The sequence below is a fragment of the Macadamia integrifolia genome, chromosome 3 (assembly GCF_013358625.1).
Source record: "Macadamia integrifolia cultivar HAES 741 chromosome 3, SCU_Mint_v3, whole genome shotgun sequence".
Taxonomy (NCBI): Eukaryota; Viridiplantae; Streptophyta; class Magnoliopsida; order Proteales; family Proteaceae; genus Macadamia; species Macadamia integrifolia.
Genome location: NC_056559.1, coordinates 20,993,353 through 21,007,430, shown reverse-complemented (window position 1 = coordinate 21,007,430; position 14,078 = coordinate 20,993,353). Strand labels below are relative to the sequence as shown.

The 14,078-nt window shown below is 36.4% G+C and overlaps 1 protein-coding gene across 3 annotated transcripts; it reads right to left on the bottom strand.

Moving 5' to 3' along the window:
* Positions 1 to 2,058: 2,058 nt before the first annotated feature.
* LOC122074800 (UPF0481 protein At3g47200-like) lies at positions 2,059 to 4,325 on the bottom strand. 3 transcript variants are annotated; one of them, XM_042639770.1, is made up of 3 exons: positions 4,210 to 4,325; positions 3,778 to 3,908; positions 2,059 to 3,670 (listed from the first exon to the last, which is right to left on the bottom strand). In XM_042639770.1, exons 2-3 carry the CDS (start codon positions 3,877 to 3,879, stop codon positions 2,342 to 2,344), a joined length of 1,431 nt encoding a protein of 476 aa, XP_042495704.1. In that variant the 5' UTR covers positions 3,880 to 3,908; positions 4,210 to 4,325; the 3' UTR covers positions 2,059 to 2,341. The 3 variants fall into 3 exon arrangements, with proteins under 3 accessions (XP_042495704.1, XP_042495702.1, XP_042495703.1); XM_042639768.1 differs by lacking the exon at positions 4,210 to 4,325 and adding an exon at positions 4,071 to 4,176; XM_042639769.1 differs by lacking the exon at positions 4,210 to 4,325 and having other exon boundaries at positions 3,778 to 4,058.
* Positions 4,326 to 14,078: the final 9,753 nt, after the last annotated feature.

Sequence of the window (14,078 nt, the reverse complement as noted above, 5' to 3'; positions counted from 1 at the left end):
TTATCATGAACGATTTCCCTAAAATCCCTCAAATAGTTCCTTTTATTTATTTATTTAGAACGAAATTGGGAAGACGGAACCACTATTTGTCGTTCCGTCAATTCTAGTTTCTACTGTTCTTTTTGTTAAAAAAAAAAAAAAAACAAAAAAAACAAAAAAAGCAAAAAAAACAAAAATTCATTTATGATACATCAAACACTTTATTCCGTTTTTTCATTTCAATAAAACGAAAATACTCTACAAACGTTCCAATAGAATGTTAACCTAAATGTACCGGACTCAAGCACCAGCCACATACCTGGTGCAAGATAATGGCTACCATGCGTTCTCCTGATCGGGACCACAAATGCTATAACTGGACGTTAACCGACCGTTTATAATTATCCTATTATCTCATTTAAGACAATCTAGCACCATTATAAGTTTATAACTCGTTTAAGATCTGTTCATAGCCCATTTAAAGCCTCCTAATTACCTTGAGCCCTTGGTGCGTCACCAACTGAATAGAAAATTTAGATCATGCTTTGGTATCCAAAGCCTGATTATCTAAAGAAACAAATATTGTGAGGGCCTTACATTGATGGTGGGACCAACTAGGAACTGCCCCTCGGATTGACATCCATAGCTCCAATGTCCCTTACTCACGTGTATAGTTTGCAAACATGTTCAATCTCGATCAATTCCCTCCAGAACTTGTGGGTCCTGAAATTTGTTGCCAAACACGGGTTTCAATTAATAAACGCAACCGTACCTAACTTCATTAATTCTCCCCAACCTCACCTCATGCCTATTAGGAGTATCAAGGCCCCTAGCATTCAAAGTCCTTTCTTAGCTTTTTCAATCCGAGCTGAACCACTCACCTCCATTTTCTTAGGTATTGTTTGACAATGTTTCATTTCTGTCTTTTATTATTCTTAAAAAAAGAGAAACAACTAAAAAAGCATTTGATAAAGTTGTTCTATTTCACCTATTTCTATAAACATAAATCAAAATTTATGTCTATTTACAATTCTAGAAACGACTATAACGAAACAAGTTCGACTTGTTTCGTCGTTTCTAGAAACGAATTTGAAAAAAAAAAAAAAAAAAAGGCTATTGTACCCAATAAAATTTTCAACTATTTAAACCTAAAAAGAGGCAACCGAACACTCTCTCCCTTTTGGGGATCCAATGATATTATTGAATTTTTTAGTGGCATTATGTCTGTAAAAAAAATTTCGAGAAATAGGTTTATCAAACACCAAAAAATCTGTTTTTGCTTCTGAAAACGTGAAAAGTCGTTTCTGCTGATTCTAGACATAGAAACAAAAGAAACATTAGTGAACTGAATGATTCAAGACATTACAATATTGGCTAAGAGCCTAGGGAGTAGTTCTTTTTTAAAATTCTAACCTCACTGATTTGAATGACTTAATCAAACCCAAAATTTGCGGGTTTTGATGCCTAGGAAGCATAAAGGAAGATGGCTTGCAATCCAAAATCCTTACAAATATTGAAATATATACACCAAGGGCCTAACAGACACAACTCATGCCTTCCATTTATTCTGTTTTTGCACTTTGCAGCAACAAGCTTCTCATTTCTATCCCTATCATAACATCCCTACCACCTAGATGAGAATTAGCAATTCAAATTTCAAACCAAGGCTAGAGAACTCAGTATCGGTTAAGGTCGATAACGATCCGGATCAGCTACGATCGGACAAAATTACCCCTGTTTTCAATTAAAAACCTATTTTTTAGACTGTCCCATTAGTTTAGTGGATTGACAGAATTTCCTCCTACTTCTAGATATGGTTTTAATGGAAAGAAATACTGAAAATTCTCAACACACATAATAGTTTTTCCGCATGAATTAAACCAACAAAAAACTAAATTACAAATGAAAAACAGATTTCAGAATTCCTTTGGAATTTACCATTACTGTCCAATCTTTAAAATTTTAGATTGGAAAAACATATAAAATATTGTTCCACCAAAACCAAGGGTTCTGAGGTCCACATGAACCTAGCCCATTTAAGCTCAAGACCCGTTACCCTAACCGTTCCATGATCTCTCCTTTCAACTCTTTGACCTGACATTGCTATGTAAAGAAGGGAAGACTAATTCTCAGCTTTTCTCAGTCCATGCATAATGCGTAAATATTGTCAAATGTGAGCAGAGTATGAATGAGCCTCCAAACACTGGGAGGAATTATTTATGATAGCTACACAATTATATCACATTTCAGGTCATCTTTAAATTAAAAAATAAATAAATAAAAAGCGAGATTACACCATCTCAACAACCATCTAATATATAAGAGAATAGATTCATGGCATGGATGCAGATCTTGGACTTGTTCAAGGTTTGACTTGTAAGATGGAACAAGTAGTCTGTATAATGGTGAAGATGAGGAGTAACGCTGCAGCACCTACTGAAATCGATGCCCATGGCGTGTTGAAATACTTCTGCATCAAACTCGCCTTTGATTTATTCCATGATTTATTGTGATAATCCTCCAAATCCTTGATAACACCATAGAAATAAGGATATCGAGCATCCAGGGTAACATATTTGCCAATGTTTCCAAATAAGGTCACTATATCTTCTGTGTTGCAAAGGTGGTTTGTTATAATTCCCTTCTGCTCTAGTAATTTGACATCACTAGGAGTGTCAATGAGGCCACTCATGAAGTATGCATAGGCTGTGAAATATTTAGTACAGTATTTTTGGCCTTGCTCAAAGGAAATAAGATTTCTAAGGATGATTTCTGTACTGTCGTCGATCATGATAGTTGGGATTGTCAATATTCCCGTCTCCATGTCGAAGGTTATGTCAAATAAAGATGTCTTTTTTGGAGGAGAGTGATCAGACGACATCTCCTCCTTCTGAAACTTGACACCAGCACTCCTAAGTTCCGAGGCACAATACTTAAGTGGCAAAATCTTTTCACCACATTTCCACCTCCTCCTCGTCACAGGAGATGATGGGACTGGTGGGACTAGAACACAATGTAAAAGATGAAGAAAATGCTTTGTTTCACCCTTAGGTAATTGTAATGATTTTATTTGTTCTTCACTACCAAGGGTTGGGCCATGGAACCCTTTTGCGAAAGAACTCAAGAGATTCGCATAGATATGATGACTGAAGGTGTATTGGCCGGGCAACCTTGGAAAGATTAGGCCATCTAAATGTTCAAGAACAAAGAATGGAAGCTGATTTTCAAGCTTAATCAGATCAATCTTAATTTCCTCATACCATGAAACATTTGATATGAAATGATCATTCGCTCCTGATTCAATGTTATCGAGGAACCCAAGTATAAAACATCCATCCATCACCATCATCTTCACAAACTCATTTTTTACCATGCCCATGGTTTCTGAATAACATTTGCGAGCTCTTTCTTCCAAATTATTCATAGCTTCCACATAATCATCTAATGTTTTCTGAAAGGGTGGGTTTAGAAAGCGCTTTAAATAGCGCAACTTATGTGTCTCCATGGTCCTTAGGTGTTCCTTGTTATAGTGCAAAGGGCCAATTGAGACTGACAGAGGTGTGTAGGTATCTGGGTTTACCCTTTGAAGCTGCATGGGAACTCGGTATATATCATAATTGGATTGCAAGGAACTGACCTCTTCTAGTTTTTCCACCATGGACTCCACCAATATCTTCATTTCATCGCAGTTCTGTTGGCAATCATCAAAACCCTTTTTTCTTTACTAGTAGAATGACTAAAAGGACTAGCACCAAATTCAATTCAATTCAAAAAAAAAAAAAAGTTGAACAAACTGACCTCTTCTTGTACTTTTTCCTCCATGGGCAAGATCAGTAACTTGATTTCATCTCTGTTCAGTTGGCAATCATCATATCCTTTTTTCTTTATAGCATTGGTCATTGAGTTCAGCAAGCTCAGAATTGCTTCGACTGGAAGAAAAATTGGAAGAGGAAAAAAAAATCTTAAACGAAATCAAAAGAATGAAAAAATTCAAAACCATTACACAAAGATCACTTAATTAGTATCCAAATGCTAAAATGAAGCTAGATCAAAAATCAATTAAGAAATTTATAAAGAAAATAAAACTATACCAAAGTCTTGCGGACAAAGAAAGCCTCAAACCTATCCAAAAAAGAATGCCTCAAGAAGACGATAAAAAACTTGAAGGAAAACTTTCCCTATAAATAAGTGAAAATAAAAAGAGTGAATTTGTTGGAACTTTCCTTATACCTAATGGTTAAAGAGAATGACTCTTGCCGCTACCTGAGGTTGTAAGAACTTTTCCATGTGGGCAGAGGGAAAGTTCCTGCAACCTAGCAGCAAAAACAAAATTTCCGCAAAAGCGCGTCAACCCTACTGGTGTGGTCTCATTGCTTTTTCTTTAATTGGGGAATGGAATCTATGCTGTGTCAGTGTAATGAACATATCACCTATTAGCTCTTATTGACCATTAGGTTGGGTTTGAAAGTATCTAAACCATTCATTACCGCTGCCCTGCATCAGGCGAAATCCATGCTGCTATACCCTGTCATTTCTCTCTCCTTAATCCCACGTGTTTACCCGTCTCGTCCACCCAATGAAATGACATCTATACCCTTATTTGGAGAGGAAAGAAATAGACAAATGAGGCGCTGACAGGGGCCATGCGCACAAATGGAGAACACTTTCAAATAAATAAATTAAGGATTAGGATCACTAATTGGTCTACCATTTTGGAGAGCAAGAATCCATGTTCCCTATCTCTTTTTTTTTTTTTTTTTCCCTCGATGTGGTGTGTTCCTTTTCTTTCACTTTTATTTTTCTTGTGTCATCTTTCATCATTTTTCTATAGCCGATCTCATTTAGTTGGGATAGAACGGAATTGTTGTTGTTGTTGTTGCTTCGATCACTACCAAGTCGCGTGGCCTTCATGCCAATGCCACTGCCCTCTTATTTCACAATGACCTTTGAGAGGGCATTAGGGAGGCACAACAGGGTAGTGACCTTTGCCCAAATGAAAAAAATTAAATCATCTGAGTGTAATTGAGAGACCAATAGATTCTGGTTCTAAAAAACCCAACAAACAAGAATGACTAGAAGGAATCTTTGGTTGAATAGGAGAGAGAGAGAGAGAGAGAGAGAGAGAGGCAACCCAATCCATTCTTTTTGTGAGGAATCCAACAGAAATATTTGGTACACTGGGGAGAGAGATGTGTAGGCTTGTATTTCAAATTTACAAATGCAAGTTTGTAAGAATAAACCATATATATATTCCATAGTTTTAAATTAAATCTTGTATAGAATATTGAAAATGAAAAGAAAAATTAACAAGGCAAGAAGACTATGGAAGTAACATCATTTCCCTGGAATTTCTTCAACAATTGTTTAAAAGGTTCTATTTGTTTTATTAGAAAAATACTTTACGAGAAATTATATTCGATTAAGTTTTCCTAAGGTCACGATGAACATGCATCTATTCACCATGGTCCATCGACAACGTACAATATATGGGACAAAAGATATATGAAGAAAGAGGGGGTCACATCTAGACCATCTCCTGTTTCACCAAGCAGTGAAGGAAAACTTTATCCAATTGTATTTTTTTAGAATGAAAAAATGTTTCTCTAAAATACAATAAGATATTAGAAAATGATTTTCATTTCAAAGCCTTAGAAATTGATCACTCTCCCCTCCCCCCTCTCCACCCCACCATGCAAAATGCGTCAAACCTAGCTACTACTAGTCTTCACTTAATAGTCTAACCTACCAGTCTCTTTGCCTCTTCTTCTCATTAATTAGTACTATGTTTTACATGATATTACAATATTACATGGAGCATCTGTCATTGCTTTTGTGAAGTTAGTACAATAGCAGATGGTCTTCCTAAACATGTGGCTGTGACTAGATCGTCATCAGTGTGGTTGTCTCCCCCAAGATTTTCGGTTAGTGATATAGATGGGATGCCATGGAGAAACCAAGATTCTGATTCTTATGAATCTTGAGTTGTGTTAGTTTCAATTTTGTTTCGATTTCCTTCTCTGCTGATGGCAATGCCGAAGGTGGAGTAAGAAATTGAATTTTTTGGTGTGATTCCGCCTTTTTGGGGAAATTGTATTTCTTTCATTCTTTTTAATATATTACTTTGCTGACCTTAAGCAAAAAAAAAAAAATTATTCCCTTTGTTTGGACATCTTCTTCTTCCATTTCTTTTTCGTTCCTTTAACCTCTCATTTATAGTAGAAGCCATTATTGATCAAATCATAGCGATAAGGGTTTCCGTTTTGCGTTTTAGTGGTTGAAATTCCGTCTTGAATATGGGAGAGTGACTAGAAAAGAGGTATATGCATGATGCATTATGGCCTATGGGCATAAGCTCAATCAAGTTGGGCAAAAGTTGGCATACATGCCTTGGGGAGTGTGAATCAAGTTTTCATACGATAATATTCTTGTATGGGTTGATCCACATAGATAGAATCTGCCACAGGGTTGGTAGTTTGGTGGATTCCATCTGTGCGGATAAGCCCCCTACGAAGACTTGAGCCGCACTTTACCTTGAGAGAAACCTGGGAGTTTTTTATTTTTTGTGGACCCATCTTATCACTTGGATCACAATCAAATGAACCCATAATTTAAGGGAAAAGATCCTCTCCAATTAATTGTGTCCTCAGGCCAATTAGTAATCCAAGGATTGGGAGGAGTTAGGAATAAGTACCCATATATTGGGATACGTGTCTAGAATCCTCCCAGCACTTGAATAATTAATTGGACACCATTTATTTCATTCTTTATTGTAATAGTCCTCAAAATCCTTTGATATCATCAGAAAAACATAAGGATCTCTCTAAGCGAAACTTCTTTGGTAATGTTGTTAAATAAAGTGGCCATAGCTCCTGCGCTGCCCAGTTTGTGTATAATAATTCCCTTTTTCTCTAGCAACTCAACATCATCGTCAGTGTCAATGAAGCCATCCATGATGTATGCATAAGCTGTGAAATAAACAATAGACTCATCTCGACCTTGCTCAAAGGCAATCAGGTTTCTATGGGCAAGTTCTGTCTCGTCCCTTATTGGGACAGTTGCATTTTCAATACTCCATTACCCATATCGAAGTCTATATCAAATATAAGCGTCTCTGAAGAGTCAGACTCCTCCTCTTAAAACTTCACACCTACACTATTAAGTTCCGAAGCACAACACTTAAGCAACAAAAGTTTTTCATCCTAATTCATCATCTTCCCTGGATATGATGGGATGACGGCAAACCATAAAAGATCAAGAAAATACTTTGCTCCGTAGTCTGGCAATTCCAACACTTTTAATTGTCTTTCAGAATAAAGGACTAGGTCACGAAACTTAATACGAAGGGTTGGGCCATAAAGCGACACAAGAGATTCTTATAGATATGATGACTGAAGGTGTATTGGCCGGCAACCATGCAAAGATTATGCCATCTAAATGTTCACAAAGACTGGAAGCTGATTTTCAAACTTAATGAGGCCATTCTTAATTTCCTTATACCATGAAACATTTGATATGAAATGATCCTTCTCCCTTGATGTAATGTTGTTGAGGAACCCATGTATTAGGGGGTGTTTGGTTCGGTAAATCAAATGATGTATATATCGGATATGAATGTCAATCTTTTGATAAACATTCTTCTGAATTATGTTTCTTTCTGAAAAATCGTTTGGTTGCCTTGAGGTAGGGGTGTCAATCGGTCGGTCCGGCTCGATTTTGATCCGGGTTGAGTCAGTTTCGGTGTGGGAAAGCTGAAACCGAAACCGAACCAATAAGGAAATTCCGGTTTCTGTTTGGTTTTGGTTTCGATTTGTCTTCGGTTTCTTAAATCGATTTGTAATCGTGTTGGTTTTGGTTTTTGGTCCACTTTGGATTCGACTTTCCATATAAATGTATACAAAACTATGCAAATTTTGATTTTTTTTAATGAATTTTGGAGTGTTTCGGTTTCTTACCGGTTTGGTTTCAGTTTCGGTCCAGGTTTTGAGCCGGTTTGGGTTTGGTTTCGGGTTCATCCGATTTTCGGTGCGGTTCGGTTTGGTTTTGGGGTTGCAATACTCCAAACCGAACAGAACCAATAAGGTTTCGGTTCGGTTTGGTCCGTGTTGTTATTGGTTTGGTCCAGCCGGTTTTACCAGTTCGGTTTAGGAATTGACACCCCTACCTTGAGGTTAGTACATGTTTCTCGCAGGTTGAGATATTGGCTTCCGTAGAGAACTTCTTTCCTCTTTCTCCTTTTATATTAGGTGGTAAAAAGGTTGCTCAAATCTGAGTTTAAGTGTTGAGGTAAACTCAGATTTGGAACACATCCTTTGTAATATGGTCATTCATGGGAAGTAAGGTGCTCACTTATGAGGGTCAATCTAGTGGAACCAAACAACTCCAAAAATTAAGAATTATCATTCTAAAGAATGTCATCCCAAAGATTTACCAAACCAAACACCCCCTAAAACAGTCATCAATCGCCATCATCTTCACAAACTCATATTTTACCACACCCATGGTTGCTTAATAACATTTGTGAGTTTTTTCTTCCAAATTACTCATAGCTTCGACATAATCATCTAATATTTTCCGAAAGGGTGAGTTTAGAAAGCGCTTTAAATAGCGCAACTTTGTAAATCTCCATGGTCCCTAGGTGTTCCTTGTTATAGTGCAAAGGACCAATTGAGACTAAGAGAGGTGTGTAGACCACATCTGGGTTAACCCTTTGAAGCTGCATGGGAACATGGTATATATCATAATTGGATTGCAAGGAACTGACCTCTTCTAGTTTTCGCTCCAGGGATTCCACCAATATCTTCATTTCATCGATGTTCAGTTGGCAATCACCATATCCTTTTCCCTTTATAACATTGGCCATTGAGTACTATAGTAGCTTCCTCGATCCCAACCGTTCTTTCTAACTAGTAGAACATATATATCACGAGAAATATACATAGTCAAGCTCAGAATTGCTTCAACTAGAAGAAAAATTGGAAGGGAAAAAAAAAATGTTAAAGCAAATCAAAATAATAAAAAAAACAAATAAAAAAATAAAAAAAATAAAAAAAAATTTAAACCATTACATAAAGATCAATTAATTAGTATCCAAATACTAAAATGAGGCTAAATCAAAAATCAATTAAGAAAATTTGTGAAGAAAATAAAACTTTACGAAATTCTTGCGGACAAGAAAGCCTCATGAAGACGATGAAAAACTTGGAAGGATAGCTTTCCCTATAAATAGTGATAAAAAAGAGTGAATTTTACTAGAACTTTCCCTCTACATAATGGTAAAAAGGAGTGACTTTTGCTGAACATTTCTACCACGGGCGGTCAAAAAATTACCCCAACCCGAGTAGCAGCAAAAAATTTCCACCAAAACGCGTCTACCCTACCTGTGGTTTCATTGCTTTTTCTTCTCCTTAATTATTGGGGAATGGAGTCTATGCGGTGTCAGTGTAACGAAGACATCACCCATTAGCTCTTATTTACCATTTGATTGGATTGAAAGTATTTTAACCATTCATTACCATTGCCTGCATCAACTGATCCAACATTGTTATAGTTTATTTTTTCAAGTGGACTAACATGTGAGGATCCAACACTTATTCAACTTTATGTCATTACAAGAGTAAAGAGGGATATATACATATGGAGACAAAAGGAACATGTATTGGATCGTTGGTGCAACGATTCAAATTTCTTTTGGTTTCGATCCCGTTGTAATTGTATGGTCACCAATTGAATCTTCACAAGTGTCCTACGGCCTTATGCAATGGTGAGTCCTCCTCTTCAATGTTTAAAAATAAAACTTACCAGAATTGACGACAATTAAAAAATGTTTCGTACGGTAATCTGATTTTTTTGCAATTCTGAATGCTGATACAATTGTTGACAATGGTATTTTTGACGATGTGGGTTAATTATTTGGATAACTCTTGTATTATGACCAAATTGCTTAACATCTTTAAAAGTTTGAAACATTTATTTGAACTACTCTTACATTTAAGATTTATTACAACTAATCCCTTTCTATTAGTTAAGTTGCCATTGAATAATTCTGAGCCCGTATCGGTATGCCCGATCAAACATGACATATTTATGGCCAGACCTAGATCGGCCCGATTAATAAACGTGTCGGGCTTTTCATGGTGTAGGTAGGTAACTTATCGAGTGCCTGACCGAACCGACACATTTATATGCCCGATTTGAACCAACTCGTTGTAGCCCATCCCTGCCCGACTCCCTTTAATACTACATAAAATTTCTATTTTGCCACTACTAGTAAGAAATTAATTAAATTTTCTTACCCTTTGCTTTGTAGTAGGATTTGATTTAATTAAGCTTTATTTTGTAAGTTGTAATGGTCATAATCTCTTCTTTTTTAAAATAAAAGAACAACCATAATCTCAACCCACCTAAGAATAAAATTTTAGGATAGGCACATTTAAAGCCCGTTTAGATCCCGTTTAGACTTAAATAGGTCAGTAGCCCGGTTAAAGCCCGATTAAGGCCTGTTTAAGGAAGCCCAATTATAAATCACACCATGTCCCCCAAAGCTAGGCCAATTTACTTAAACGGCATTCACGGTGCAAGGTTTTCAAGTGGTCAAGCCCGATTAAGCCCAATCGAGACCGACTCGGCCCCACCGGTTGACACCCCTAATGTTATGAATTGAAAAAATCTTAAATACCCAAACTACCCTTTAAGGATAGTGAATAGAACCTTATATACCCTTCCCTTGGTAAGCCGAGCCCAATTCACCTCTGCAACCTACCATCTTCATTGCTCACCCCTGTTTCATCCATTCACCTTAAACCTCCAACCAGGACCCTTTGGCCACCGTAACCTCCGGTCTTCCCTCTCTCACTGCCGCCCTCCCTCTCTCCGTGAAACCTAGTCACGTACCACGTCCCCCACTTCTTCTCCATTCCATCCCCATAAATCCAAACCTGCAACTGATCGGTCGCATTGTTTAGTTTGATTCTATAAAAGGATCAGGTGGCTGTAACTGTAAAAATGTTCTATTTTCAGTTATTCTCTTTGTGCTTCCTTTTTTTCTTTTTCCCCTATAATTTATTGCTTCTGATTTTTATTTTTTTTTCCATTTGCTGCAGAATTTGTTTCAGAGAAGGGTATCTTCTTTTCCGGTGTGCGGTGTCAATTCTTTGAACAAAAAAAAAAAAACTATCATGTGGGTGTAGATTTATGAAGAATCTCTCAATAAACCATCTCCCTTGCGGAAGCTGAATCAGTTGCAGGCTATAAATAAAGAATATGCACGGGATGCAATCGAACATAGTTTATTGTTGGTGGAACCCAATGTCCCAGGGTCTCAATTTGGAGGAGTGTATATGTATTATCGTCTTGTTGAACAAGTAGTGTGAAATTTGGGGGGTTTTCATAATAGGATTTTTAGGCGAGTTTTCTTACCACAATTTGGGTGTTCTTGAGAGAAATATCTATTGTAATTTTTCTTTCAATATAGTGAATCTTCTTCTTCCTCGCCTGAGGACGTAGCACACAATATCGATGTGTGAACCTTGTTAAATCTCTGTATTGTGCAAATTTATATTTGTTTTCTTTATATTTATTAATGCTTGTTCTAATACAAAATCTGTTATACTTAATTGCACGGCTCTCTCTTTCTTTTTAAGTTAAAAAGGAAAATAAATAAAAATACCTCCAATGCAAGCAGACAACTTAGAAAAGAATCTCTAACGAGCACTAAAATATGTGCCATATGGTAGTTCATATGGGCCCAAAATTTGTAGAAAAATAGACCCCAAGGTTCCCCATGCTCACATATAAAGTTTCAGCAAAATTGAAACTTTTTAGGTGGCCGAATACAGGTTTTGAAAATTTTAAGACAATGAGAGAGTGCATATATAGTGAGATTTTTTAGTAAGTTATGTATGAAAAAAAGGGGGGGGTTATATGGCAGTATATGAGGGGATAAATAATTGAATTATTAAAAAACAGGAAAGAGAGAGAGAGAAAAGATAATTGACTGAAATATGTTCTAAAAGTGATACATATGGATTATGTGGGATGTTATGATTGGAGGATCAGCCCAATTTTCCTTATTGGGGTTGTCATCTAAGAAAGACTGGTTTTGACAGTTTAGGAGGAACAAGTTGAAAGTTGTTGAGCTTGGGTGGATTGCAAAAGGTGGGGAATTGATAACCTAATTAAAACCCGGCCATTTAGTTAATGTGCTGAACAGGACAATCCAACCTAATTATAATAATTCCCTGTTGCACTAGCAACTCGACTTCCCTGGTAGTGTCAATGAGGTCATCCATGAATACTGCGTAGGCTGTGAAATATTGATCATTGTAATGTTGGCCTTCCTCTAAGCCGATAAGGTTTGTAAGGATGACTTCTGTCATGTCCATCACCATCATCTTCACAAACTCTTTTTTTCCAAGGCCTACAACTTCCGAATAACATTTGCGAGCTTTTTCTTCCAAAATACTCACACTTTCGACATAAACATCCAAGATTTTTTCAGGCTGTCAATATAGAAGATTATATAAATAGCGCAGCTTATGTGCTTGCATCGCCTGTAAATGTTCCTTGTTATAGTGCAAAGCAATTGAGAGTGAGTGAGGTGTGTAGGCTTTTGGCTTTAACTTATGAAGCTGGCTGGGAACTTGAAATATATCATAATTGGATTGCAAGGAACTGAACTTTTCCACTTCTTTCTCCATGGATTCCACCAACTTCCCAATTTCTTCATTGTTCAGTGGCCGATCATCATTTATAGTAGCAGCATTGGCCATCGAGTGAAACTCCCTGCCATTTTTTCCAACTAATAATCAATATCATGAACAATATAAGTATTTATTAATAGTTTTATCAAACTAGATGATCACAATTGTGTAGATCAGTAAAGTTCCAACCAGATAAAAAAGTTGAAATTTTATTAAAAAGAAAAAAAAAACAAACAAACAAACAAACAAAACAGAACAAAAGTACCTACGAAAGTAACAATTATACTTCATTTTATTAAAAAAACTTTCCCACAAAGCCACAGTTTAGTTTTTCTCTCACATGAATACTTCAATCATTGTTTATTAAAAATAAAATTTCTATTATTTTCTCTCACCTGTTTTGAATATGTAAATCCTATATGAATGATACTCTTATTTTTAGACAACCATTATTGTGACATATAGAGATTTAAGGGATTAAATTGAAGATAGGAAATAAAAGAGGCCCAAAAAGAAAGGGTAAGGAAAAGAAACACCAATAGTTTCTAACACAAGCAATACTTGCACATCATTTAGTAGGGATGAAGAGAGGAGAGAGAATAAGACCATTACACAACACCATGCAGTACCCAAATGCCCAAAACAACTACCAAGACAAATCAATAATCAATTACAGAACTAAAGAGAAGAAAATAGCATAAAACTATTCCACACAAGGATCAAGAAGAGATGGAATGCTTACTAATACACTTTGGCCAGCTAATCAGTGGTTCTTGTGGATAAGCTCACTTGGGGGGATAAGTTTTGTTTGGATTGCCTTTCTTTATATCAGTGTTGTGACATTATATATTATATACATGAAGAACGAGAAGGGTGATTGGTATAAAAGAATCCAAGAAAACTTCCCAATACAATAATTTTTAACCTAAAGCAAAGCAAAAGGATGTCATGAAAGCGCCTTTTTTTTTTTTTTTTTTTTTTTTTTNAAAACAACATATAATGTTCCTAACATTGAAAAACAAGAGATGGAAGACTTACTAATGCACTTTGTGCCTATAAATCACCAATTCTTGTGGAAAAGGATGGCTGCAAATAGATGATACTAAAGCAACGGGAACCTTGCTTTTATAGTGATAAAAGCATAAGAGAACCAAATCTACTTGGCCTTCCTTAGTTAAACCTATCAGTCTCTATGCTTCAATTTTTTCATTGATCTCGACCACCATGTGCTCATGGTATCAAATATAAAAATATGAAGGTAAATTGTGTAGGAGTTGGTGGCCATTGGCCCTACTAGTGCCTTGTATGCTGGCCGGTGCTGAGTAGGACAGAGTAGCCATATATAAAAACATGAAGATAAAATTATCTGACAACCATTGGGAATTGACTCATTTAAAGAAA